The sequence below is a fragment of the Electrona antarctica genome, assembly GCF_951216825.1.
Source record: "Electrona antarctica genome assembly, chromosome: 18".
NCBI lineage: Eukaryota > Metazoa > Chordata > Actinopteri > Myctophiformes > Myctophidae > Electrona > Electrona antarctica.
In genome coordinates, this window is record NC_136799.1 from 21890575 (window position 1) to 21916130 (window position 25556).

At 41.0% G+C, this 25556-nt stretch overlaps 3 protein-coding genes across 3 annotated transcripts in view; 1 reads left to right on the plus strand and 2 right to left on the minus strand.

The window, feature by feature from the left end:
• Positions 1 to 60: 60 nt before the first annotated feature.
• Positions 61 to 13419, minus strand: LOC306941816 (uncharacterized protein; the record flags this gene model as incomplete). Its single annotated transcript, XM_079527456.1, has 15 exons — positions 61 to 802; positions 1191 to 1401; positions 1517 to 1558; positions 1675 to 1779; positions 1959 to 2127; positions 3773 to 3953; positions 4990 to 5228; positions 6265 to 6319; positions 6608 to 6724; positions 7179 to 7281; positions 7942 to 8105; positions 8217 to 8291; positions 8536 to 8646; positions 12012 to 12228; positions 13408 to 13419. 15 exons carry the CDS (start codon positions 13417 to 13419, stop codon positions 792 to 794), a joined length of 1812 nt encoding a protein of 603 aa, XP_079383582.1. The 3' UTR covers positions 61 to 791.
• Positions 13204 to 17563, minus strand: LOC306942866 (pre-mRNA-splicing regulator WTAP-like). Its single transcript, XM_079529014.1, has 8 exons — positions 17376 to 17563; positions 16977 to 17030; positions 16795 to 16850; positions 16621 to 16679; positions 16370 to 16497; positions 16056 to 16234; positions 14284 to 14438; positions 13204 to 14028 (listed from the first exon to the last, which is right to left on the minus strand). The coding sequence occupies exons 2-8, from the start codon at positions 17004 to 17006 to the stop codon at positions 13514 to 13516; spliced, it is 1122 nt and encodes a 373-aa protein (XP_079385140.1). The 5' UTR covers positions 17007 to 17030; positions 17376 to 17563; the 3' UTR covers positions 13204 to 13513.
• Positions 16772 to 25556, plus strand: part of LOC306942865 (otoferlin-like) — a gene marked incomplete at its 3' end in the record, with an annotated part of 34665 nt that continues 25880 nt past the window's right edge. Inside the window, exons 1-3 of the mRNA XM_079529013.1 lie at positions 16772 to 16871; positions 22314 to 22390; positions 24993 to 25060. Of these exons, the coding sequence (XP_079385139.1) occupies positions 25018 to 25060 (43 nt within the window). The 5' untranslated portion in view covers positions 16772 to 16871; positions 22314 to 22390; positions 24993 to 25017. The remainder of the gene's footprint in view (positions 16872 to 22313; positions 22391 to 24992; positions 25061 to 25556) is intronic.

Below are 25556 nucleotides of genomic sequence, written 5' to 3' on the forward strand. Positions count from 1 at the left end.
TGAAAGCACAATTTAAAAGAAAGCAACAGTCAAGACATTAAAAGCTATAGTGCAATTATTTTGTCTATAATGATGTACAGAAAATGGAAACTTTTGATTTTGGGGAACAAATTCCATAGCAGCTTTGAAAAATCACAATTTCTTTACAAAAACCAAGGGGGGTAATGGCAAATTTATACCTTGTCGTATGACTGTCCCTCAAGTAAAATGATCAGATTTTCAGTTGAGAATAGTTATTTTCAGCGAGCAGCATGGTTGTACGACAAAGTATAAATAAGGCTTTAGACAGGAAGTGAACTATCACTAGTGAAATGTAATACTAGTGCAAACAGTTACTACTACCCATAATTCCACAGTGACATAACTGAGGAAGGAAAAGTGCTTGAATAGCAGCATTGTCGAGATATCAAGAACAAGCTCAAGCATATGGCTGATGTAAATAGTTGTTTACAGAGACAACTCTTGCCACAGCTGATATATACCTGCTATAGTAACCTCTTGGCTGTCTAAATCTACTGTATATCTTTGCCATTATTACTGTGAAGACTGGTTCGAACAAACCTCAGCAAATTGCTGTAGATAACCCATGCTTGTGCCACTGCTAAATCAGAGAAAAGTGAAAGGAACACAGACATCGTCCTTACAGTAGGTCAGGTTTTAGGTGGTACTGGTAGTGATGTTAACATGCTCTTTAGGAGTGCAGGGCAGAAACATGGTCTTCTTGTAGTCATTCTTGTCGCAAAGAGACCACAGCACTGAAGAAATGCTTTTAGGGTTGCCTAGCTCCAAGGTCAGATGACTTCTAAAAAAGAGAGAGAGAAAAGAGAAATACAGTACAATCAATGACACAATGTTGTAGTTCAAACCAATTCAAAAGATGAAGACCCTAGTGATGTTTCACAGATCAGTAGATTCAAGGGTCTAACTAAAGATGTAAAATGTAGCTACAGTAGCTCATTCCAAAACTCACAAAGTTTTTACATGTGGCCAAAATACAATTTATTTTGTGGTGCAGTAAGTGATAGTAAGTGAAATGTTATACATTTTAACATTATATGGGTTCTCTCTCCTGACTGGCTAAAATTGGTGTGCCACCTGAAAATGTTTAGGGACATGGAGATAGCAACAACATATCAGCAGCACCTTTAATGATCAACCTTTATTGTAGTGCTACGTCGACAACTTCTCACCTGTACGTTGATGTGTCTGAATCTCCTCAAGGCTTGTCAGGGTTCGGAGTGACCTGCGTTCTTTAAACGCCACAACAGGGACCATATCCTCCATTGCGTTCAGCACTTGCTGCGGAGGCTTGGCAGCTTCAGCTATTGTGCAATTATACACAGGCTCTGTATTTTCCTTTGGTTGCACTTCATTAGGCTGTATCCTTTCTGGCATGGATTTCTAGGAAACCAACATTAATCCAGTTTAGTCAAGGGGTAGGCTCTTGCCTCTTAAATGTGGTTGATCATGCGTCAGAGATCCCTAAGGCGGTTTTAAACAGAGTCATACATCTTACCATATCTGTCCTCCGTGTTCGCCGCATGATCTCTTCAAGTCTCTGGAAAAAGACAATCACATGGTTAAAAGGTTACCAAGGTTGGATTATCTCTGAAACTGGTGTTTATCACAGCCAAGATTATATCTCTTCACATTACATTTTTAAACTCCCATCACCTTTTTCCTTGCTTGTCGTTCTTCTTCTTCTTTGTGAGCAAGTATTTCTCTTTCTCTCTGCATTTGGGCAGCCTTTTCTCTCTCTCTTTCTTGTTCTTCCTGTCTCTGAGTAAGCAACACAGTATGTTTAAAACAAAACAAATAATTCTTAAAATACGAGAGGATTGACTTCTTTTAGGTACCAATACACAGTTTGTACAGGAACAAGTATTTGGGTAGAACAATATTTATACCTGCAGACATCAATCCCTATACTGTATATGGAGTGTATTTGAACTGCTCACCTGCTTCAAGAGAAGAGCGGCTTCCTTCATAGCCAAGGCACGTTCCTCCTCAGCTTTCCTCTGCTCTTCTATCTCCCTCCTCGTCTTCTCCTCCACCAGACGCTGAGCCTCTGCCTGTAGACGTGCTTTCTCCTCCACCCTCTTGGCCTCCAGTTCTTCTCTATGCTTCCTAGAAACCATACAGCAAAATATGACAAGATGTCCATTTATGACTCATGACAACTACCCTCGTAATAAAGTAAACCATATGATATGTACAGTATCTTTATGGGCAGAATATTACTTCAGACATAGTCATATTCATTGTGTTCATACCTTAGAGATCCTTGAGGAACAGTTTCTATCCCTAGGCCATAACTCAAACAATGAGACGGACTGTTCACTTTACCACCACTAAAGCAGACACTTCTGTGACTTGTGCTATCTATTAGATAGACTAGAATTTCGCGGGCCTTTGGCCCGCTCATCCTAGCGCCACACGTCGCAAATTGGAAGAACGCAATAGCGGGAGGGTGATACTCGCTACTGTTTTTGTCTTGGCAACCTGGCTGAATGGCCCTATTGTTTGTTTTTGCTTGTTTTTATTTCAGCATGGCAAGTGGCAATGTTTCTATATACCAAGTTGCTTGGATGTCGTAAATGTTGCAACCTAGCGGGAATAGTATACTGTTCTCCTCTGTACTGTACTGTAGTCCTCTGCACTGTCCTGTCCTGCACTGCGCTGCACTGTACTGTACTGTACTCCACTGTACTGTCCTGTACTGGACTGTGCTGTACTGTACTCAGTACAGTACAGTGGAGTACAGTAAAGCAGAGTACAGTACTGTACTTTACTCTGCTTTACTGTACTCCACTGTACTGTACTTGGCTGTACTGTACTCCACTGTGCTGTACTGTACTCCAATGTGCTGTACTCCACTGTACTGTAATGCACTGTACTCCGCTGTACTGTACTCTACTGTACTGTACTGTATTCCACTGTACTCTGCTGTGCTGTGCTGTACTGTACTGTACTGTATTCCACTGTACTCCACTGTACTGTACTGTACTGTACTGTACTGTACTGTACTGTACTGTACTCCACTGTGCTGTACTCCTCTGTTCTGCTCTCTTCTGTACTGTACTGTACCGTACCGTAATGTACCGTATTGTAGCATACTGGACCGTACTGTATCATACTGAACTGTGCCATACTGTACTATACGGTACTGTACAATACTGTCCCATACTGTACTGTACGCTACTGTACTGTTCCATAGTGTGCTGTGCTGTACCATACTGTACTGTACCGTACTGTACTGTAGCATACTGTGCTGTACCGTGCTGCTGTGCCCTGTGTATGTGTGTGCGCATGTGCGTGTGTGTATGTGTGTGTGCAGTGAAAAGGGGAGGTGCCGGGGAATGAGGAAGTTGTGATATAATTTGCATCAAAGCGGAATGTTGCGCAATAACAGTGTGTCTGACAAAAGTAATATTTGTACAGTAAATATGACAGTTGCGTGGATGCAATGTAGTGCAGCTGGTTTCGGGTGGCGTGCAGATTTGTTTTTGCATTGAGAGATGTGTGCTAACAGTGTGGTTTGGTAGGAGAAGGAGCACGGATAAACGGCCATGTGCTTGTGTACCCCCTGTCCATTAGGGTAGAAGGATGGTTGGTTACACACAAACTGAATATATAGGTATATATTTTTTAACTTATTGTATTTGCATTGTTGTTACAATGTTGAGGACGGTCTAAAAACAATAATTTCCTGCCTGCAATGTTGCTATAGTTGTAAGTGCATGTGAAAATAACAACCTTGACTACTTCCCACCTGTCTGTCTCTTCCTGTAGACGATTCTGCTCCTCTCTCTCCTTCTGGAGACGGGCCTCCCTCCGTTTCTGAGCCAGGACACGTGAGGCCTCTTCTGGGTCTGTAGTACCGGCTAATGGCCTGCTCATGGTTTCAGGTAGGGGAGGCAGTGGAGCTGAAGGGGGTGGCATCTGGAAGGAACCTGGACATAACACGTGGTCACGTTACCCAAAGCACCTTGCGTCAAATCAAACTTTATTCATAAAGCATATTTACAACAATCGAGTGCAACAAAAATAAAAGTGTCACATACAACAAACAGATCAAGACACAAACACTAAGTGGGTTAAAAGCCAATGTTTTTTGAGCGTTGGCACTTTATATAGAGGGCAGGCTGTTCCACAGTCTAGGAGCAGCAGCAGCAATAGTCACTACTCCTCAGGTTGGTTTCGAGAAGCTCTAAGAGCAGCTTGTTAGCTGATCTCAGTGCCCTTTGTGGGGTGTAGGGCTCCAAAGGTTCTGACAGATATAAAGGGGCCAGGCCGTGCAGGGATTAATAGGTGAATAAAATTAAATTTAAATATATTCTAAAAGTGACAGGGAGCCACAGTGCATCTAAAACTGAGTTATGTGTTCTCGCTTTATGCCAGAAAGGAGGCGAGCAGCCGTGTTTTGCACAAAATGCAAGCGCCTGAGAGATGATTGAAATCGATACCGGAAAGGAGGAAATTTACAGTAGTCCAGTCTGGAGGATATGAATTGTCATCTCCAGCTGTTTGGTTTGACCTTGGCCAAACCAAGCAGTTGCAGTTGAAAAAAGCTGCTTTGTACTACAGTGCTTATGTGTTTATTGAGGGTAAAGGTACAGTCAAGGGTGAAACCAAGGTTTTTGAGTGGTGCAAACCACTCCAACAACCAGCTTTGTCTGTATCTGTGTATGTGTGTACCTGTACGTGGGGCCACGTACAGATGAGCACGGTTGCTATGGTTAGTGTGTGACGTCACTGCACCACTCAGTTCACACGGGTGTGATTTTTAACGGAGGAGCAGATATTTGAGCTGATGGTAAATGGATTAAATGTTATTGCATGCTTACAATTGTAGTTGTTTGGGTTGTTCGTACGTATCAAACCTTTAACAGCAGGACCACTCGAGACGAGAGGGACTTCATGAGTAACTGTTGTTGCACACATGATGGAACAGCTCTAGTGTTGGAAGTGTATGTTTTGGATGCTTACATTTCTCTTCTTTTGTAGTGGTCTCGGGTTGTGTTGGAGCTGCTGGCGAGTTTGAACGTGTTGTTTCTGGGGGACTCGCATCCCCTGTCTCCTCTTTCAGACTTTCAGCTGGCGTCCTAATAGGCCTCATGTTGCTAGGAGACAGGGCAGAACTACACACAGGAAGCTCTTCTTCAGGGACTGATGGAAGCTCCAACTGTAGAGGTGTGGACAGTCTGCTGCTCGATCTTCTGCGAGTCCTTCAAGATCAAGTGTCCAGCAGGTGGACAATTTTTAGACTGTATTATTTGTCCACATTACCATGGCTATATACAGTATTATAGACCGTTCAAGCCAAATGCACTCATGTTGCTAGGAGACTGATTGCTAGGGAACAAAACTAAAACGTGGATACTTCCGGTTGGCTTGTTGGTTAATATGATTTTGTAGTTGTACGTGAAAATCTTGAAAGCATTTGCGGCCCACACCCATCAGACCATTTAACATGGGCCGCATGCATTTCAGAGCATGTTTACTTGAATGATCGATCAATCGATTGTATTCCAGCTTGGATCAATGGAACTAAAGTAGTATAATGAGATCTAATTTATTGGTATCACTTTTTAATATAGTTATATTATCATTAACGCTTTTGTGTTTTGGCAATTATTTGGAGGCTCACTCGTAAAACCCTTGCAGCCCACCAGTGGGCCCCGGGCCCACAGGTTGGGAACCAGTATCCTAAACACAAACTATAATGGTTTGCTTACCGCTCGGGTGATGGTGATAGTGTTCTGCTCTCTGGTTTTGTGGTTGGCTTCACTGTGCTGTTGGCAGTGGGTGGTTTGCTGGTTAACATCTTCTTCTTGAGCTCTTGTGGGCTTCCTGGTTTGATCTTATTAAGAAAGGAACAAATAAAAACAAACTTTCTCAGAACACTTTTTATTACATGCCTCACACCTCTTTGGATACAGAAAGAAACACAGCATTGTGGTGGCATATTCGATTTTGGCGTCATGTGTGCTGAATCTAGTAGAAAGTTCATCTTGTGTTGGAAAAATGCTGATGAGAGACAGTCTCTCTTCAGACAGACCACCCAGCATATTATCATTATCAACATAAGTATAATGGTGAAAGTCAAAGGAGACCACTGGGATTACCTGTGCTGAATTGATGCTTCTGTTGCTATGGCTGGGCAAGGCAGATGCTCTCTGTTGAGCGGGACTGAAGTGGTGCCCTGGTTTTTGATTGCCAGTGGTGATGAGGGTGGTCATGGTGGTGATGGGGTTGTTCATGGTGGTGGTGTTATTCATGGAGTTGTATGAGACTGAACGGCGACAAACATGGACAACTGAACATGTTTTAGTGCCGTTGTTGGGAAACAATGATGGAGAAATGTATGCAAAATGGAGGAAATGTGCGAAGAGCATAAAAAGCATCTCAAGCAGTGTTTTTGAAAGGAGACAAAGGAGTAAACTGAGTTTAGTTAGACCAAAGTTAGATCCAAATTTGTTATGTTATAGTCTGGAAGTTAGTTGCTGTAGCCATAATTTAAGTATTGTGGTAATGAATATTGATAACGGCACAGCTGTAATGTTTAAATAATACAGAATTCTATATATATTCTTGGCAATAGTACCTTCTTCTCCTGAGTGACAACCAGCACTCTTGCTCCTGGCCAGATAGGAGCATGTGGGAGTTAGGAGGCGACTGATCAAGTTCTTCTCCCATGTAGTCAGAGGCAAGCGGCGTGGAACTAACATTAGCAATTAGCATACAGAATTAGATGCAATAACTGAGGAAAAAGCAGGGCAAGACTGACAATGTTAATATGTTATAAAGAGCACATACGTGTACATGTATAAGTATGCTTGGTGGTGTTACGTGTTAAGAAAGGTAAATGTTTAGTAACAGTTTACAGTGGCATCATTTCAGGGCATCAACCAGTAGGCATATGAAAAAAAATACTTAAAGGAATATGGGTGTAACTCACAACACTATAAATGCTAATAAAATTGTCCACTTTGTGGTTCCATTCTATTAGGCCTGAGATTTATATTTATACATTGTTTTATTGTACGCTTTTTCTATAGGTTAGAACTGGACCCAGGTCAGTACACTGGAATAATGTCCATGTAGACTAAAGTGTTACCAAACATTTTAGTAGGAACAAAATGGAAACCCATCAATCCTTATACCGTATACCCTACCATTGTTCTTGCTGAGCTGTCTTCCACGGCTGTTCTGATTGTGGTTCTGCTGGGCCCGTCGGCTCTTCTCCAGGGTCTTGCGCACTGCTGATTCATATCGCTCCTTCATTTAGGACAAATGAGCTTTAACGATACTACGTGCTCTCGCCTCAGTGACCACACCACGTTGTAAAATCATTGACTACATTCTACATAGATAGTATTTTATTTCTATTAATGAAAGTAAGCTTTGTGCTTTATCCTTTTGACAGGTATGTAGAATTATTTGTTTATATATTAAATTTGTCCACAAAGATGTTGGATGTCATTCAATCAACATTTCTATGCTGCTGCTTCTTTGGTCATCTCTGCAATTTATATAGTTAGATAGTTTAGATAGTAGTACAGTAGGGAGAAGGGGGTAAGATGAGCCACTTTTCACTTAAGTTGTTCTTGAAGCATCTATGACAAAGGGCCACAAAATAGCTGTTTCCTGTTCAAGTTAATTCTCCCATAGCTTTGTTTGATTGGCTCAACAGCACTGAACTGGAAACACATGGATGTGTCATGTGTGTTTCCAGTTTAAACCTGCTGCTCAGTCAATCAAACTAAGCTATGGGTAGGTAAATAATGCCAAATGTCACCTTCTGAAAACTGGGACTACAGTTATGCACAGAGCCAAGCATGTGTTTTGGCTACCTATTGCAAACAAACTCCCCCTCTTTTGGAACAAAAAAATAGTGAATTTGAATTCCATGCCAGAGACTCAACTTCAAAAACTCACTTTCTCTTCCTTCAGTCTCTGCTTGCGCTTCTCCTCAACGGCAGCGCGCCTCCTCTCTTCCTTCAGTCTCTGCTCCTGGAGTTTCTTCTTGCGCTCCTCCAGTTGTTTGTCATGATACTGCTTGGCCCGTTGCTCTCTCTCCAGCCAGCTCAGCTCCCGAGAGGCTGTGAACATCCGTAAAGCAACAATAATACCCAGTTAACGCATTCATATATCACTTTTGAGTAAAATTTAAAGATTGTGCATGCAATTTTGCATAACAGATGTTGACATACCAAGGAACTTCTGTTGCTCCTCTCGCCTCTCTCGTACCAGCCGCAATCTCTCATCAACATTTAGTCCATTTGCCCCTGGAACACCAGGAATTACCAGGTATAAAACAAATATATTGCAGCCACTTGAATAATGCAATTATTTCCATTACAAATATCAAATTATAAGTCTGAAGAAAAAGTGTAAAAACAAAGCAGTCAGTAAAAGTAGATCATACTATTAATCCAGAGTTCTATTAAATATGAATTCCAAAAGGAGTCTCATGACAGCTCAGCTGCTCAATAAATGCACAACCACCAGGAAAACAAAGCTTAATCAAACCTGCAGTGTTGCGTGGAGTGGCTGTATTACTGATCTGGACAGATTTGTTGGCAGAGGAAGTACAAGCAGTTTTCTTTGTCTGTGTATTTGGCTTGATGTTTGCCGCTTTTCCTGAAACGAGGAAGAAAAAGACCAACGTCCTTCAGCATGCTATGATACTGAGGGACAAAAATAGCATCAGCTCCCACCTGGGGAGCTGGGAATCCAAGTCTGTATAACCAGACACAAATTCAGCATTACTTGGTCGTCTTTATAAGCGTATACGGAAAAACTTACACGGGAGGTATGATCCCTAAACATAACTCAGAGGACTAGAATCACCATTGAGTTTATTTGCAATGTACACTCCCGTATTCTAGGAACTTCACTTGATGTTCGGTTTACATGAAGGTACAGTATACAAACAGATTTTGACAAAGATTATTTTCACATAATATAAACCCATATACCAACCCCTATATAGACCTACCAACAAAGCACAATATGTTCCAAAGGCAAATTAAAATACTACATACATGTAGAATTGAAACGTTGGAGCCAGTTCCAGCAGATGATCAAAGTTGAACCATGAAAAATAATAACTAAGTCATTATCGAGCTAGCAAGACATTATAAACCCTGTTCACACTTGCAAAACAGACTCACTCTCTAATAGTTTGTCTATTATACACTATAGACTGTTATGGAACATGATACCCCTGCATGGGGGCATCTGTCTATTATACACTATAGACTTTTATGGAACATGATACCCCTGCATGGGGGCATCTGTCTATTATACACTATAGACTGTTATGGAACATGATACCCCTGCATGGGGGCATCTGTCTATTATACACTATAGACTGTTATGGAACATGATGCCCCTGGGGGCATCTATTATACACTATAGACTGTTATGGAACATGATGCCCCTGCATGGGGGCATCTGTCTATTATACACTATAGACTGTTATGGAACATGATGCCCCTGCATGGGGGCATCTATTATACACTATAGACTGTTATGGAACATGATGCCCCTGCATGGGGGCATCTGTCTATTATACACTATAGACTGTTATGGAACATGATGCCCCTGCATGGGGGCATCTATTATACACTATAGACTGTTATGGAACATGATGCCCCTGCATGGGGGCATCTATTATACACTATAGACTGTTATGGAACATGATGCCCCTGCATGGGGGCATCTGTCTATTATACACTATAGACTGTTATGGAACATGATGCCCCTGCATGGGGGCATCTATTATACACTATAGACTGTTATGGAACATGATGCCCCTGCATGGGGGCATCTGTCTATTATACACTATAGACTGTTATGGAACATGATGCCCCTGCATGGGGGCATCTATTATACACTATAGACTGTTATGGAACATGATGGCCTCTGCATGGGGGCATCTATTATACACTATAGACTGTTATGGAACATGATGCCCCTGCATGGGGGCATCTGTCTATTATACACTATAGACTGTTATGGAACATGATGCCCCTGCATGGGGGCATCTATTATACTCTATAGACTGTTATGGAACATGATACCCCTGCATGGGGGCATCTATTATACTCTATAGACTGTTATGGAACATGATGCCCCTGCATGGGGGCATCTATTATACTCTATAGACTGTTATGGAACATGATGCCCCTGCATGGGGGCATCTATTATACACTATAGACTGTTCTGGAACAAGATGCCCCTGCATGGGGGCATCTATTATACACTATAGACTGTTATGGAACATGATGCCCCTGTATGGGGGCATCTATTATACACTATAGACTGTTATGGAACATGATGCCCCTGCATGGGGGCATCTATTATACTCTATAGACTGTTATGGAACATTATGCCCCTGCATGGGGGCATCTATTATACACACCTAGACTGTTCTGGAACAAGATGCCCCTGCATGGGGGCATCTATTATACACTATAGACTGTTATGGAACATGATGCCCCTGCATGGGGGCATCTATTATACACTATAGACTGTTATGGAACATGATGCCCCTGCATGGGGGCATCTATTATACACTATAGACTGTTATGGAACATGATGCCCCTGCACGGGGGCATCTATTATACACTATAGACTGTTATGGAACATGATGCCCCTGCACGGGGGCATCTATTATACACTATAGACTGTTATGGAACATGATGCCCCTGCACGGGGGCATCTATTATACACTATAGACTGTTATGGAACATGATGCCCCTGCACGGGGGCATCTATTATACACTATAGACTGTTATGGAACATGATGCCCCTGCATGGGGGCATCTATTATACACTATAGACTGTTATGGAACATGATGCCCCTGCATGGGGGCATCTATTATACACTATAGACTGTTATGGAACATGATGCCCCTGGGGGCATCTGCAATCAGTAGTAATTAAAGAAATCTACTAACAACAGAAGGAAGCATGAGGTCCCCCCCCAGGGTGTGTGTGTGTGTGTGTGTGTGTGTGTGTGTGTGTGTGTGTGTGTGTGTGTGTGTGTGTGTGTGTGTGTGTGTGTGTGTGTGTGTGTGTGTGTGTGTGTGTGTGTGTGTGTGTGTGTGTGTGTGTGTGTGTGTGTGTGTGTGTGTGTACATATATACATGTGTATATATATATACACATATATGTATGTATCTCACACACACACACACACACACACACACAATATCCTACATATGCCTAATATGTAGGCTACTGTAAGATTCCAGACATTCAAATGGTGAATATTATGGAACAGTATGGCCATAAGTGTATCAATGGGGATATTCCTACCATCTATTAATTAGTATAGCATGTGGTAACTCCACCATCTACCAATTAGTATAATCACTAAGATGCACGCAACTACCTGAATTTAGCCCCTGACGGTTGCTATTATGAAGTTATGAACTATGATGGCCCTAAGGTTATCGGTAAATGAAAGAGCCATTGTGAGCTGTGAGCTGCTTGTTAAGAGGCATAGAGAACAGGCCAGCACCTGACCAGTCCTCGTGGCGATGACTAAAACAAATAAACATTGAGATTATTATCAAGGATCAGAACAACATGAACACAGGCAGTCATCAGAATACTGTATATACTGTATATAGAAAGGGAAACACAATAACATAATGGGTATATTTATCCCACTGTTAAAAACATAAACATTGTAAGATACACTGTTATTGTTCTTGAGGTGTATTATGTAATCACTGCCACCATCTTCCTCTGAACATGGGCTCTCAAAACCTCCCATATTTAGAAAGTAGGTGCGGATGCTAGACCCCAAAACAGCAACAGAATAAATCATTATTCATGTTTCATTTGTCACCAACATGCCCCTAAGATCTAGTAATTACCATATTGCAATAAGCCCCTGCTAGGATCCAAAGGACAGGCTTATAATTGTGAGTGCTGATACTGTAAAGAGGCTTTTCTTTAAAACATATAAGCATGATATGGAAGCTACTAACCTTCCAGCCTCTTGGCTCCCTTCTTCTCGTAGGTTCTGTTAGAAACCAGTCCCTGCGATGGAGGGATGCCACTCTTTTTCTTCTGCACAGCCATGCTAGGTACTGAGCCCCGATGACATACCACAACTCTGGTACTCAACACTCTGCCTTCAGCTTTCTCATCCTCCTCCTCCCTCCTGTCAATTTCTATTTCCAGATGCCTCTGGGTCCTCTCCTCCTGTGAGCGCGTACAGCCGTTAAGCCAAGCTTGTCTCCTGCATCAGCTGCTTGCTGTGCACTGCAATCCAATTCAGAAAAGAAGAACAAAAAAGTGGGGCGCAATTGCACTAATCCTCAGGGAAATCTAAAGAAAAATAACCTTCCTCTCCTATTTGTGATAATGCTGTACAACTCCAGAAACTCGTATCCTCCCTAGGTTGAGGCTAAAATGTTAAATTCCTTTTAAAGATTTCATCCTAGTCTGCTGCTCTTTAATTGCATGTTGCAAAGCTGTGTTGCTTGAACTCTGCCCACTGTACTCCTCTTCTCTAGATGCAAGCAGCCAGAGGGATGTAGAGTTTCTAGATGCAAGCAGCTTGAGGGATGTAGTTTCTAATGCAAGAAGCCAGAGGGATGTCAAGTTTCTATGTAAGCATAGAGGTATATAGAGGTTTGATGGCAGAATGAAGGAAGGCAGAGTGCTTGTGAATGGTTACCAGGACAACAGTGGTTCATGCACTTGCATACCGGTATGCACTGACATGTACTGCTAGGGCATTTCACCGCTCTGATGCACACACTGCCCTCAATAAAAGAGAGGCACTGAGATTATTTTTACCCATTTTACCCATAATGCTCCACTGGTAAATGAAAAGATGCTACCACTAGATGGAGGGCTTTCCTTTTGAAGATCAAGCTCACTTATAACTTAATGGCATTCATGTGCTATTGCTGGCTCTGTGCAGGGTCTAAAATTATTCCGACCTTTTTTTTTATTGCAGACTTTACATGGAAAGTAAATATCTGGGTCAGGAGAATGAAAATGAGATGTTCATGGGTAAACCTTGTAACTCCCAAACCAGAGATCAATACACTTTTCAGACCATATATTAGTTTACCTAGAAAAATAACTCAGTTGCTGAGCACAAATATAGATTTATAGTCTACTACTATGAACAATTTATATTTTTAAAGCAAAAAAGTACATTTTAGATGTTAGACATAAAAATTTATTGTAAGAAGATCTACCCCTCTTCAAAAACAAAAAAAGGTTCTTTACAATAAACAGAAAATCACAATCATATCGGTAAAAGAAAATAGCAGCACTTGACAAAGTTCCACTTGACTTTAAATAATTACATTCCTAGTTTAAACATGTTAAGACAATGCTTTACAATTTCATGGAGAAGTTGTCCACCGTCTCATCCATTCCTGGGAAGTGCATGCACATAATATAATAACAGTACCCTAATGGGGCAGGGGGTGATTCATGATTTTCTATTCTAATAATGTCTCAAAGGAACCTAAATTGTAGAATCCACGCCGTTCAGGACATGGCTTGACTCTGCAGTCCTGCTACCCTTCCCTGCGGATGTCCTGTCCTCCTGTGAGTCTTGGCTCGAGTCTGCGCCAAGGGAATGTTGTGTAAAGGAGGTCTCACTACCAGTGGGGGAGTCAACTGTCTCATAGGCTTCGCTAAGCTGGCTCACGGCACCACTGTGGTTAGAATTAAACAGTTTCCTATCTGTGTCAGTGGAGGGGGATGGTATTGAACACTGCTCGGTGTCACTGTTGCCCGTTTCCCTGGCGGGCTCTGTTGCCATCCTATGAATGGGGCTTGCGTTGCCTGGACTGTTGGTGATTCCTTCTTGGGAGTCCTTGTTGTGGGCAGGGTCCGGGGTTGCATGACTTCCTGGAGGGCACTGGGCCTGCAGGGTCATCTGCTGCCGAGCCTCCTTCAGCTGCTCCTGAAGGACCAGGATGGTGCTCTGCATGCCCTCCACCTCCTCGTCCAGCTGGATGATGAAATCATTAAGCTCTGTAGCGGAAGAGACACCAAAATAAAATAAAAAATATATATATATCAGTGATGGAACAATACAAACAAATCTATGACATCTAATCACACATAACTGAAAAACATTTATATGGTCTATTGTGTGATCCTGATCCAACTATTTGGGTTGTTGCAGACTGCTGGAAGATTTCTGAAAACAGTCTGGAAAGACCTTTACCATCACAATAAGTGCAGTAAACATAATGGGAACCATTAGAAAAGGCATCTTCTTCTCACCATCCTGGCTGTTCTTGAGCTCACAGCTGTATTTCTTCTGAAGGGCCAGTTCAGCCTCCAGCTGGGCGATTCGTCCCTGGGAAAGCTGTCTACCCAGTTCCTGGTTCTCCTGGATCAGCATCCGACACTTCGCCATCAGCTTCTTCCCTGTCTGGCTGCAACGGAGAGTTCATACCTTAAAGGGAATAGTTCACCCCCAAATGACTTTTTCTATCAATTACTCACCCCATGGAGACTTGAATTCATGGATATTATTTTGTTTGTCGCATTCCTAAGCCAATTAATTTGATAACCAGCAACGGTTCCCTATGGAGACACAAAGGAGACTATTTGTGTTTCCATAGAAAACCACTGCTTGTCATCAAATTATTGGCTTAGGAATGTGACAAAAAGAATATCCATGAATCCAAGTCTCCATGGGGTGAGTAATCAAAAAATGACATTTTTGGGGTGAACTATCCCTTTAAACAAGTCTGGTGAGAAAGCAATAAAATTATTCTTTTTTTCTAAAGCTAATAAAGCCACTAGGTTTTATTCTGGTTCTTAAAGATCTCACTCTCCCCCCATTAGCATTTTAAAGCAATTCAGCACTAAATGTAGAACCCATTTGTTGATTTACCATAATTTAGTCCCATCAACAATCTATAAATGTGTTGTCAGACTACACTCAATGTTCTTCAACAAGACAATTAGTTCTGTTGAACAACAATTATGGTCAAGGCTACTGAACCCACTTATATGATCAACTGGTATAGCCACATTTATAGAAATTAAACTGCAGTGCATGTACACAGATTCTGTTCAAATTAAACTATAAACAGAAAACCTATAGTTGACGACAACCCATAAAACCACATTTCAAATAGTTAAATAACTTTGCAACAAATTTAAAAAAAATACAATTTGTCAATTTGAAAACCACTCCAGCTGCCTGCTAGTCTGTTCCTTTTTTCACATTTGGGTTACCGATTAGGCATTTTAAATACAGATCATTTTCAAAAGTAAACCAGAGTGAAAGAAGAGGAACAACAGTGGTGACCATATGAATTTAAGATAATTCATAACATTAATTAAAATTCAGATTAATGAAATCAAACTGTCATACCTGGACATGGCTCATATTAATGACAAACTGATGTTCAAGGTGCCTCCTGTGTCAGCTCAACTTGTCGCAAGCCCAACATCATTCCAGAGACCAACAGTCTTTAGTATTTATACAGTTTCTGGTGCCTCATGAGCAGCTCCTCCATATCAATTCTCAACATCTATACTGTACGTGGGTTTGTGGAAATGTATGGTTTTGCCAGAGCATAACGGATTAATAATTAATTTTGAAAACCAAGTACCTGTAGTAGAGGATATATTACAGCTAGATAACAAAATGTTATGTCATTAGGTGTTAAACCTCAATAAACATAAAATGCACCAATCCTATTATCCATCCACAAAGAGTATAATGTTGTTCCTATGTTAACAGGGGCTCATTCGGAGGTTGAAAGCGACCATCTCTTCTGCTTCCTTCATGCTCCTTTGAGCTGTTATCAGTGTTCACCTGACAGTCTTTGACAGTCTATCATGAACAACAAGTGCAGGAGTTGGGGGCGCCACTGGATCAGGTAACGTATTTCCCTGGTCTCTCTCTCTCTCTTTTGTGTTTAAATGTCAGTCATGTTTCGAACACAACATTTTCTGCCTTTCCCCACACTTTGCATTCTTGCAGGATGTGAGTTCTCTGGTCAATGTCTCAGCAGGAGGATTGTGGTTTGGTTTACCTATCAGGTGTAAACTTCCAAGCACTCAGTTCATTTTGGGCCTGCTCCAATCTGTCTTTAGTCTCATTCAGTTCAGTCCTCATTTTGATGAAAAACAGGTTGACGGACGGGTCTAGCATGGAAGATCTCAGCTGGGCCAGACTGGGTTGTTGAGCTTGCTTGAGGTACTGAGTCTGCGTCTGGATAAGAGCAGAGGACAGGTGTCACATTCAGCCCATGCAGCTACCCATCACTGCAGACTGCAACCGCAACCTTCCAACATGTCTGCCAAGGCTGATGATTATATGGTTGAACAGATTCACAGTGATTCTCACCGAGCATTCCTGCATTTCCTGCTCTTTCGTGGCAAGCCTCATGACGAGGATGTTCTCTCGTCGCGCAGCCTCCTGTTGCTGCTGCTTCAGTTTCTCCTCTGACTCCCTCAAGTTTGTAACATCATTTGCTGTGAGACAGAAAATGGTAATGATGACCAGTAAATGACTAGTAAATTATCAGTGCCTGGGCGACAAGTCAGAAAAACTACCAGACCAGTTTCATATAAATAGTGGTGAAAATGAGAGCTTACAATTCAACGCTGAATATTTTCTTTCTAGAACTTCGACATATGTTTCGTCCTGCTTCCACCTGGTAAAAAAAACAAAAACATTAGCATCATTCAAACAGTGCTGCTCATTTGGGTCAGTGGGTGACTGACTGTGGCATTTGTGTCGGACTCAGTCAAACTGTAACTTTGTTATACCTTTCACAGAGTTCCTCCCGACTCAAACTGTTAACATCAGATTCATTTAGACGGACCTGCGAAAGTGGAATAAATAAGTGTAAGTAGAAAACGGTCACAATGAAGGTAAACTATTCATTTAAAGAGGATAATCCGGCGTTTCTGATAATGGCAACAGCTGCATGGTTAGTTTATTCACTCGCCTTTTTGGGCAAAGGTTCGTCGTCAGTCATCCTGCGGCCGCTGGGTTTGGTTGGCTGTGAAATAAAATGTTTTTCATCAGTTGACAGTGACACCAACTTTCAGTTCGCTAGCTTAGCACACTATTATGTTAGCAGCTAGTTTCCACGACTGTTTGTCTATGGTCGGACAGCTCCGAGTGGATCGAGTAGTCAATCTGTTAACGACGCTGATTTAGCGCAAAGAGCTTGTAAGGAAAAGTACAATTCTACCCCGAGCTAACCTTCGCTTTCAACGAAATGAACAAACCAAGTTTAGCATGGAGGCTAGCTGCATTAGCAAGCTGCTGGCTATTATGTTGCTATTTGTGAATGCAATCGACCAAACTAACAAACGTTAGCTAAATAATGTTAACTTCTTACCCGAACGCAGTGTAATAGTAGAATAATCGTTCCGATGGGCCCTGAATGACTGTTGAACTAACAGTGCGGATCCTATGATGATGACTGCAGTGCTCTGCAACAACAAGACAAGCCAGCTAACGGTTAGGTTACAAGGACCATTCTGTTTTGTGACCACTAGGTGGCGCTTCGATTCATTATTGGGAAAATAATATTGTATCTGGGTATTTCCTCCGATAAGGAAAGCCTGGCGAGTGGCGACACGAGGTTGGTGCACCAGTATCTGGCCTGGGTAATAGTTAGCCTCGGTCCCAGGCTTACTTATCTGCGAAAAGAAAATAGTACAAAGATACCTGTCTCTATTACTATTACAGGCCAGTCAATCAAAATTTGACCCAAAGGAAATTGCAATAACTAATCGTTCAAGGGTTTTTATGATCCTTAGGGTCATCCAAATAACATTAAAAATCACACCTGTGTGAAGTGAGGGGTGCTAATATATTAAAGATTTAAAGTCTAACTCATGTTGATTACCTCTCGCCTATATTAAGGCGTCTAAGTCTTACTGGTGTAATGGTGATGTAAAACAACAACACAAACATTAAACGCCATTAACAATAAAGAGACAATATGACGTAATGAGGCACATTATGAGTAAATTTTCCCTTCATTGTCAATGGCGTTTACAAAACAAACATTGAACTAAAGACAAACATTAAACCTGTGTATAGGAGGGGCTGGCGCCCCTCAACAATGGTGAAGGAAATACTAAGTGGATCATAGTAAATTCAGGGGATGAAAGTTGGGTTACCACTAACAACCTATAGCCTATAAGGCGAAACATACAAATCACTAGACCGCTGCCCACCGTGCCCGGCTGTAGAGCACCAAGTCAGTAACGATGGAAGTTGAAGATCCATGCCCCACCCGACTATGCAATACACGTTCTACCCGTGTCGGAGTACCCATTAAATCCATCTGCCTGTGTCCCTTTTTATGCCCAATGCCCATATATGGAGATTCCTGGTTCTGTCTCCCTGTGTCCCTTTATTCCCTTCTATGGAGTTCTGTGTCATTGGGCGTGCCCAAATATATAGTGTTGGGATGTCAGAACAGGCCAGCTCCATATATGGACACTGGGCAGGGGCCCTGCAGAGCCCGGGCATCAGCCTTTTTTGGCGGATCTGGACAACCGTGACTTGACACCGGACACTGCACTCCCTGTGGGGGTGTGAAACGCTTCTGTCGAATTTGAAGTCAGTGGGGCGAACGGTTCTCGAATTACGTGCATTACAGCCGTACACACGTACAGACAGACAGACGTACAGAGACAATGAGACATATGGTGCATTTATAGATAGATGTGATGTGTCAAACTAGTTTTCATGATTCTGAATCCATTGCAAGCTTTGGTTTTGCACAAAACATACTCCTATACATACTCCATACTCCAGTAGCTCCACTCCCTGCCTTCAACCTTCAAATAAGCTCAACATGCTACTTAAAGCATAATGAAAGAATTTTTACTCCCAACTTTCAATCCCTGAATTTACCATGATCCACGTATTTCATTCACATTTTTTAACATGTTATATTTGGATGACCTTAATAAAAAAAACTATTGCAATTTAATTTGGGTCACACCCCTTTTTAGCTTAGATTGATTGATTGAAGAATTTAACAGATTGGAGAATTATAGTAGGCCTACATTTCAAGCACAACTCAATTGACTGGCCTATATGGCACAAATAGCCCAATCTCATTAGTATATAGGGCCCATGTTGGGATAAAGCAATTTGAGATGTAGTTAGTTTGTAGGCTCTATAACAGACATGTTGGCCTTGTTTAAGGCCATCGTCACTTAAAGGGACATGTCACCCCTTTTGCAACCAGATGTTATTTTAATGATGTTTGGAAGACAATAAACACTTTCCTGGGGGTTTTATGTGGGTAATATGTTTTTTTAGATATTTTATTAGCCTATTTCAAAGTGTCCATGATGTCATGGCTCACTTCCTTCCTGGACTACAATTCCCATAATGCTTTGGTGCACTGCTCCTTGTGGATAGGTCAGGTGGAGGGCTGTCTTACTGAGACAACATGTAGTCCAGGAAGTAAGTGAGCCCAATGTCCATGACATCATGGACACTTTGAAATACTATCTAAAAACACATTTTACCCACATAATAACCAAAGGAAAGTGTTTCTTGTCTTCCAAACATCATTAAAATAAGATCTGGTTGCAACAGGGGTGAAGTGTCCCTTTAAGGTAAAATGTATGCGCAATTTCCGAAAAGGAAGGCCCTGACTTAGGCCAGGGTTTAACATGAACACCAATAAGGACAATAACAAAGGGCCATGTCTATGTTTCACAGACGGTACAGTATAATGTTGATACACTACACCGTGGTCAGGTGGTGTACACACTGAGTCACTGGAGCACAAAGCAGATGACAATAACTGACAGGCAACCCAGCCAACAGAGGGTTCTGGACACTGCACGCCCAAACACGATAAGATTGCACGGTTGGTATCAGGTCGTTATGTGGTTTACCCAGTTACCCTAGACGACACTGGGAAAGGTGTCACTTTAGGGCTCAGTTGCATGCTGCTCATGCATGTTAATTATTGCAACCTAGATTAAAAAGTACCAATAATTGTCTCCACCAGGCCGAAGGCATGGGGAGAGAGTATGTTTTGCACTCCGTCCGTGTGTCCGTCCGTGTGTGTGTCCGTCCGTCTGTTACCACTTACCAGCTAATCTCCTGCACCATTTACCCGGTCGATGCCACATTTTGCACACACTCCCTGGTTGCCAACGATGAACCTCTGCCCCAAATTTTCCAGAACGGCCTGTTATAGCGCCACCAGGAGGCCGACTTTTGAAAAACACTTTTTTATATTACTCCTCCAGATTCTGTCTACAAATTCTGCAAATTGTTACACACTATCTCTATAGTCATGTGTTCAAGCCGGATCTGTCCGATATTTCATCTTCCATCCTAATTGGCTAACATTGGCTTTCAAAGTTTGCAGGATTGGCCCGTTTTGAACAAAACGCCTCAAATCATGAACGCAGCGTGCAATTTACGTGAAATCTTTCACAGACTTTCCTACTAGGCTGAGGAATATATCCCACCCTTTTCACATTGGCCTGTTATAGCGCCGCCAACAGGTGGATTTTTGCAAAACACATTTTTGGAACAAAATGCCTCAAATCATGAACGCAGCGTGCAATTTACGTGAAATCTTTCACGGACTTTCCTACTAGGCTGAGGAATATATCCCACCCTTTTCACATTGCCCTGTTATAGCGCCACCAACAGGTGGATTTTTGCAAAACACATTTTTGGAATAAAATGCCTCAAATCATGAACGCAGCGTGCAATTTACGTGAAATCTTTCACAGACTTTCCTACTAGGCTGAGGAATATATCCCACCCTTTTCACATTGGCCTGTTATAGCGCCACCAACGGGTGGATTTTTGCAAAACACATAAATATTATTGAAATGCCTGTATACCAAAAATCATAATAAACAGATGTTAACCAACAGGTGGATTTTTGCAAAACACATTTTTGGAACAACCATCCAAGGCTAAGAAGAAATGGCATCCTTTTCACATTGGCCTATTATATCGCCACCCGGAGGCCACAAACTGACCTGCCCTGGTGGAGACCTGTGCCCCGAAGGGGCACTTTATCTAGTTTTATATATATTTATTTTGTATTGTTTTGTCTTTATTGATAGATTACAGTAGTTTGACAGGAAACTGGGAGAGGGAGAAGGGGAAAGACATGCAGCAAAGGTCGTCGGGATCAGGAGTTGAACACGCAACATACTGTCAGGCTGCATCAGCTCCTAGGTGCCCTGACTGCTACCCTAGCTGTCCGGCCAAAAATCATATTATATGTGTAGTTGGAATATAGTAAAACAAAAAATCACACCCGTGTGAAGTGAGGGGCACTGTTATCATCATACATCATTTAATTCCGGCCAATCACTATTTGTGTCCTCACTTTTTTCTTCAATGTTTGTGTTTACACACATTTGTCTTCAATGTCTGTGTTTACACACATTTGTCTTCAATGTTTGTGTTTACACAGACCCTCAAAGCTGGACATAGGAGGGGTTAGCGCCCCTCAAAAATAGTTATTAATCATTTATGATTTAAAGGTGTTGTATTACCTCTGGCAGAGGTGTGTCAGAGTCTAATGAGTGTCAACATCTTCTAATGACTTCTGATGTCATTGCATAGGGTCTTTTCAGTTATTTTATCTTGGAAAAGAGTGTTATCACTTTAAAACACTTCTTGGGTCATTTTAACGTAGACCTACTCAGAATTTTGTGTGCTCCAGTTTTTTAAGTTGCTTAATTCAATATTTAGATATTTGACATTCATTTTATCACTCTAGAACTTGGCCAAACACATAACACTGTGTTGTTCTTACTTGGTAATCTCCCAGTCTTTTTATCCACTTCCTATGCCTTAACCCATAACTTAATTTTAACCATGTTCGATTCATTTAAAACACATGTCCCTGGTTCTGGTGAGTTTGACTGATATTACTTGAATATCATTTTTGAGTGTGTGTGTATATATATATATATATATATATATATATATATATACACACACACACACACACACTCAAAAATGATATTCAAGTAATATCAGTCAAACTCACCAGATTCCACAGATGTGGATAGGGACACCACGTTGGAAAAAAGAGCCATGGTGTACAGAGAACAGAGGTCTGCTGATCAGGTGGAACCCAGGAGTGTTCCTGTGCTCTTGGGAAATCCCAGTCAGAGAAATGACATTGGTGAATGGTAACCGTGCACCAATGGTGACATGGTTACTGGGGGTGCCTGAGAGGGAGAGTACTACTGTAGGTCCCCTCAACCCCTCTTGGCCTGCATTGAAACATGTAATTAACGCTGGAATCTCTCAACAGGAAGGTCACATTGGTGTCACTATGGGTATCACACATCTACACCTGGATCCTGTGCCATACAATCTGCATGCTGAACTGTAAGGAACATAACATGTCTGTTACACATTGCACAGTCTTGCCATTCAACATGCTGCAGAGCTGTAAGGAGCATACAATAACACATCCGTTACATATTGCATAGTTGTGCCATGCAACCTGTTGAGCTGTAGGGAATATAACTGTTACATATTGCACAGTAGTAAAACCAATGAGAAAGCAGTTGGACATATAGTTTGTGGCTCGATTGTAAAATCTTGAGTGTTCATTTGTACACTCTCCGTCTCAGAGTGTACAAATTTCACTCAAAATAACATACAAATTGATAAATTAACAGGTTGTTACTATGCACTGTGCACAAATGCGCAGTGATGCGCACTGTGTCACTACTTATTTAGTAGAGTAGAACATTTTTACCAAACTTTATGATACTTCATGTTTTGCAGGTGCTCATTTTAAACAAAACATGAATCCATTGTTTTTGTAGTGAGCAGTGATACCCTAACATAATGAATGTGACATATGCAAAATTGGCTGCAGTGCTTAAATAATTGAGTGCCTTGTTTCATCGGATACTAGCAACTTAAGACGTTGAAGTATGGCTTACAGGCTGGCCATATGTGTAATTGATGAGTTGTACTCGTTGTTCAATGGAAGTTTTATTGAATAGAAGTTGTCAAAGCGTGCCTTAATTCAGTAAATATAATAATCAATGTTTACATTTAATGCTCCTTTCTCTTTTTGTAGGAGGGACACTTTACCTGTCACATCACATCTATGATTTTAATCGTGACTACACTCAAAATAGATACAAATAGATACCGTAGCAAGGCCCATTTTGGAACAGTACCTTATTAATGATTAAAAGGAAAGCATTCTTCCAGTTTGGCTTGATCGACTTGTTTACTTGCATGAAATTCTATCACATGTGACATGACAATTTATTCATTAGCTTCCATTTGTCTCTTGCTGAGGTCTTCTAGACTGGAGCAGTACTGCATGCATAGTTTTTATATTACCTTTCAAATGAGTCCACCATTCTGTTCTGTTTTGGAATGGAATCTTCTGTATATTTGTTGTGTTAGCTTTGTTTTTTCGGTGTTTCTAAAAGGAAACATCAACATCATTCTGGGATGATTTAAAAAAAAAACTTGACCTGGTATTGGTATCCTAATACCTTTGTTATACAATTTGTGCTAAAATGTTTGCATGATGTCTTGTATAATGATTCTTGGAGATCTCTTTAGTGCATGCTAGATGGATAACATTTTCAGGGAAACTTATCCACATTGTTCAGACAAAGGCAATTATTCTTTAAAGAATTATTCTTTAAAGATACAGTAAACAAGTACTTTAAGTAGGTATTTAAGTAATGTATTTGCATTACATCTTATTGTATCAACAGTCTAACTGGATTGGCAGATTCAGCTCATGATGACGTCTGTCAGCAGTCCCTAGTTATAGTTACCAGGCTCGGGTTCGACAGTTCATACACTATTCATTGGCATATCACATCACTCCAGCCCAACTTCAGTCTTGGACGAACCTAATTCTTTTCTGTGCAACCTCACTTTACGGCCTTATTTCTATGTAGGTGCTCAAAATGGTTATGTAGTATTGTATTAAGTTTTGGAGAAGAGAAAGAAAAGTTCAGGGTCTTTTTTGGAACCTGGTTGGAGGTGCCTCTTTCTTGTTGGTATGTATGAAGCGATTCTGTTAATTTGTTATCATTATCAACAAATTCTGTTAATTTTGTTATTATAATCTTGCTAAGCTGTCCATATTGTGAAGAATATGCTTTTGTCATGTGTTTGCAGAATGCGTTCAGTACATAATTAGACATTTTGTATTTTCTTTAAAGGACTTTAAATGAATATGTTGCTCTTTCAAAATGGGACCATTGCTCTCATTTGTTAGAATGGTTACTTAAAATGTATTCTTGTTTGTGTGTTTAAATGTATGTTATTATTGGCAGGCTCCAAAATTATTCAGAATTGTATGGCCAATGCTTTTCCTTTTTACCTGTCAGTTGCTACTTTTGCAATTTGGGTATTTCTTTGGCATACTATATGTGGTTATTGGTTTTCCCAACATGCAATACACTCAAATGTGTTTGATCATTTGTCTGGTGAGGTGGCTTCAATTAAGATTGTATTAAACTCACATGCCCCATGTATGCTAAATTAACTGGCCTATGCAGAGTTTAAGATATTGTGCTTTGTTTTATATATTTCATATACGTGTGTCAGTGTATCAATATTCAGAGAGTGTGGGTGGATTTGTTGGGGTGTTAAAAAACACACAACAACACCAACAACAGTGTTTTCACCTACCTATACAGTATATATTTATTTTGAATATGGAAAATGCATCATACCAATCAATTACTTGAAGTGTATTATTTTCCACAATGCATGTGAAATGTATCCTCTTCTAATTGATGCATTAAGGTCAGCTGAGTTGAATAATTAAAAGCTTCTATTGGAGGCTAAATGAGGGTGTGGTAGAGCAGAATCACCCCTCTGTCAATGGTTTGGCTTTAATCTGTATTAGTTTGCTATCTTGATAACTAAATCATTAAAAATAGATCTGTTTCAATGCAATCTATCAAAGCCTAATCATCAAGCATCAACTTCTTTCCAGATCAAGGAAAGGCCTGTTTTGAACCATGCCACGCAAGCATCGTGGCAACAAGGAGGACAAGAATGGAGGTATCTGTAACATTGATGTGTCACTGTCCAATAAGTCAAATGGAGTTACAAAGTTGTTGTTTGATTAGTCTCATGCTGGGTTAGATATTGGTCAGGGTTTCTTATATTAATGTCACTTCTTTGAGCTCCAACCAACCATTTGATTATACATTTAACCCCACTAGAACATATCAACACATGAATACTCAAGCATACCCTAGTAACCCTACTCATGGATGACTTTGGTTCCTGGTTTTGAGGATGGACTTTATCCTGTATGTTTTGGTTATTTTAATTTTTAGATTTGTTAAATAGTGTTGTGTAATTCACTCTAGTTTTTACAGACATTAAACAAATTGACCCCCACAAAAGGACAAACAAAACATAATATCTTTCACAGTAAGCGAAAGATATTCTATTCAATAAGTCTTGCCTTGAAACAGTGCAGCAGATCTTCAACAGGGGGCGCCATAATGCAATTATGCAGTATTCATGGGACCCCATGACACTTTGGTAG

What these genes read in the sequence shown, in the direction of transcription:
- LOC306942866 (XM_079529014.1), bottom strand. Translation starts at nt 17,006, where the DNA reads ATGACTGACGACGAACCTTTGCCCAAAAAG. An exon ending in ACGAACCTTTGCCCAAAAAG is followed by an intron (nt 16,851 to 16,976) that starts GCGAGTGAATAA and finishes CCACTTTCGCAG; the next exon opens with GTCCGTCTAAATGAATCTGA. An exon ending in GCTCAAGAACAGCCAGGATG is followed by an intron (nt 14,029 to 14,283) that starts GTGAGAAGAAGA and finishes CTTCCGCTACAG; the next exon opens with AGCTTAATGATTTCATCATC.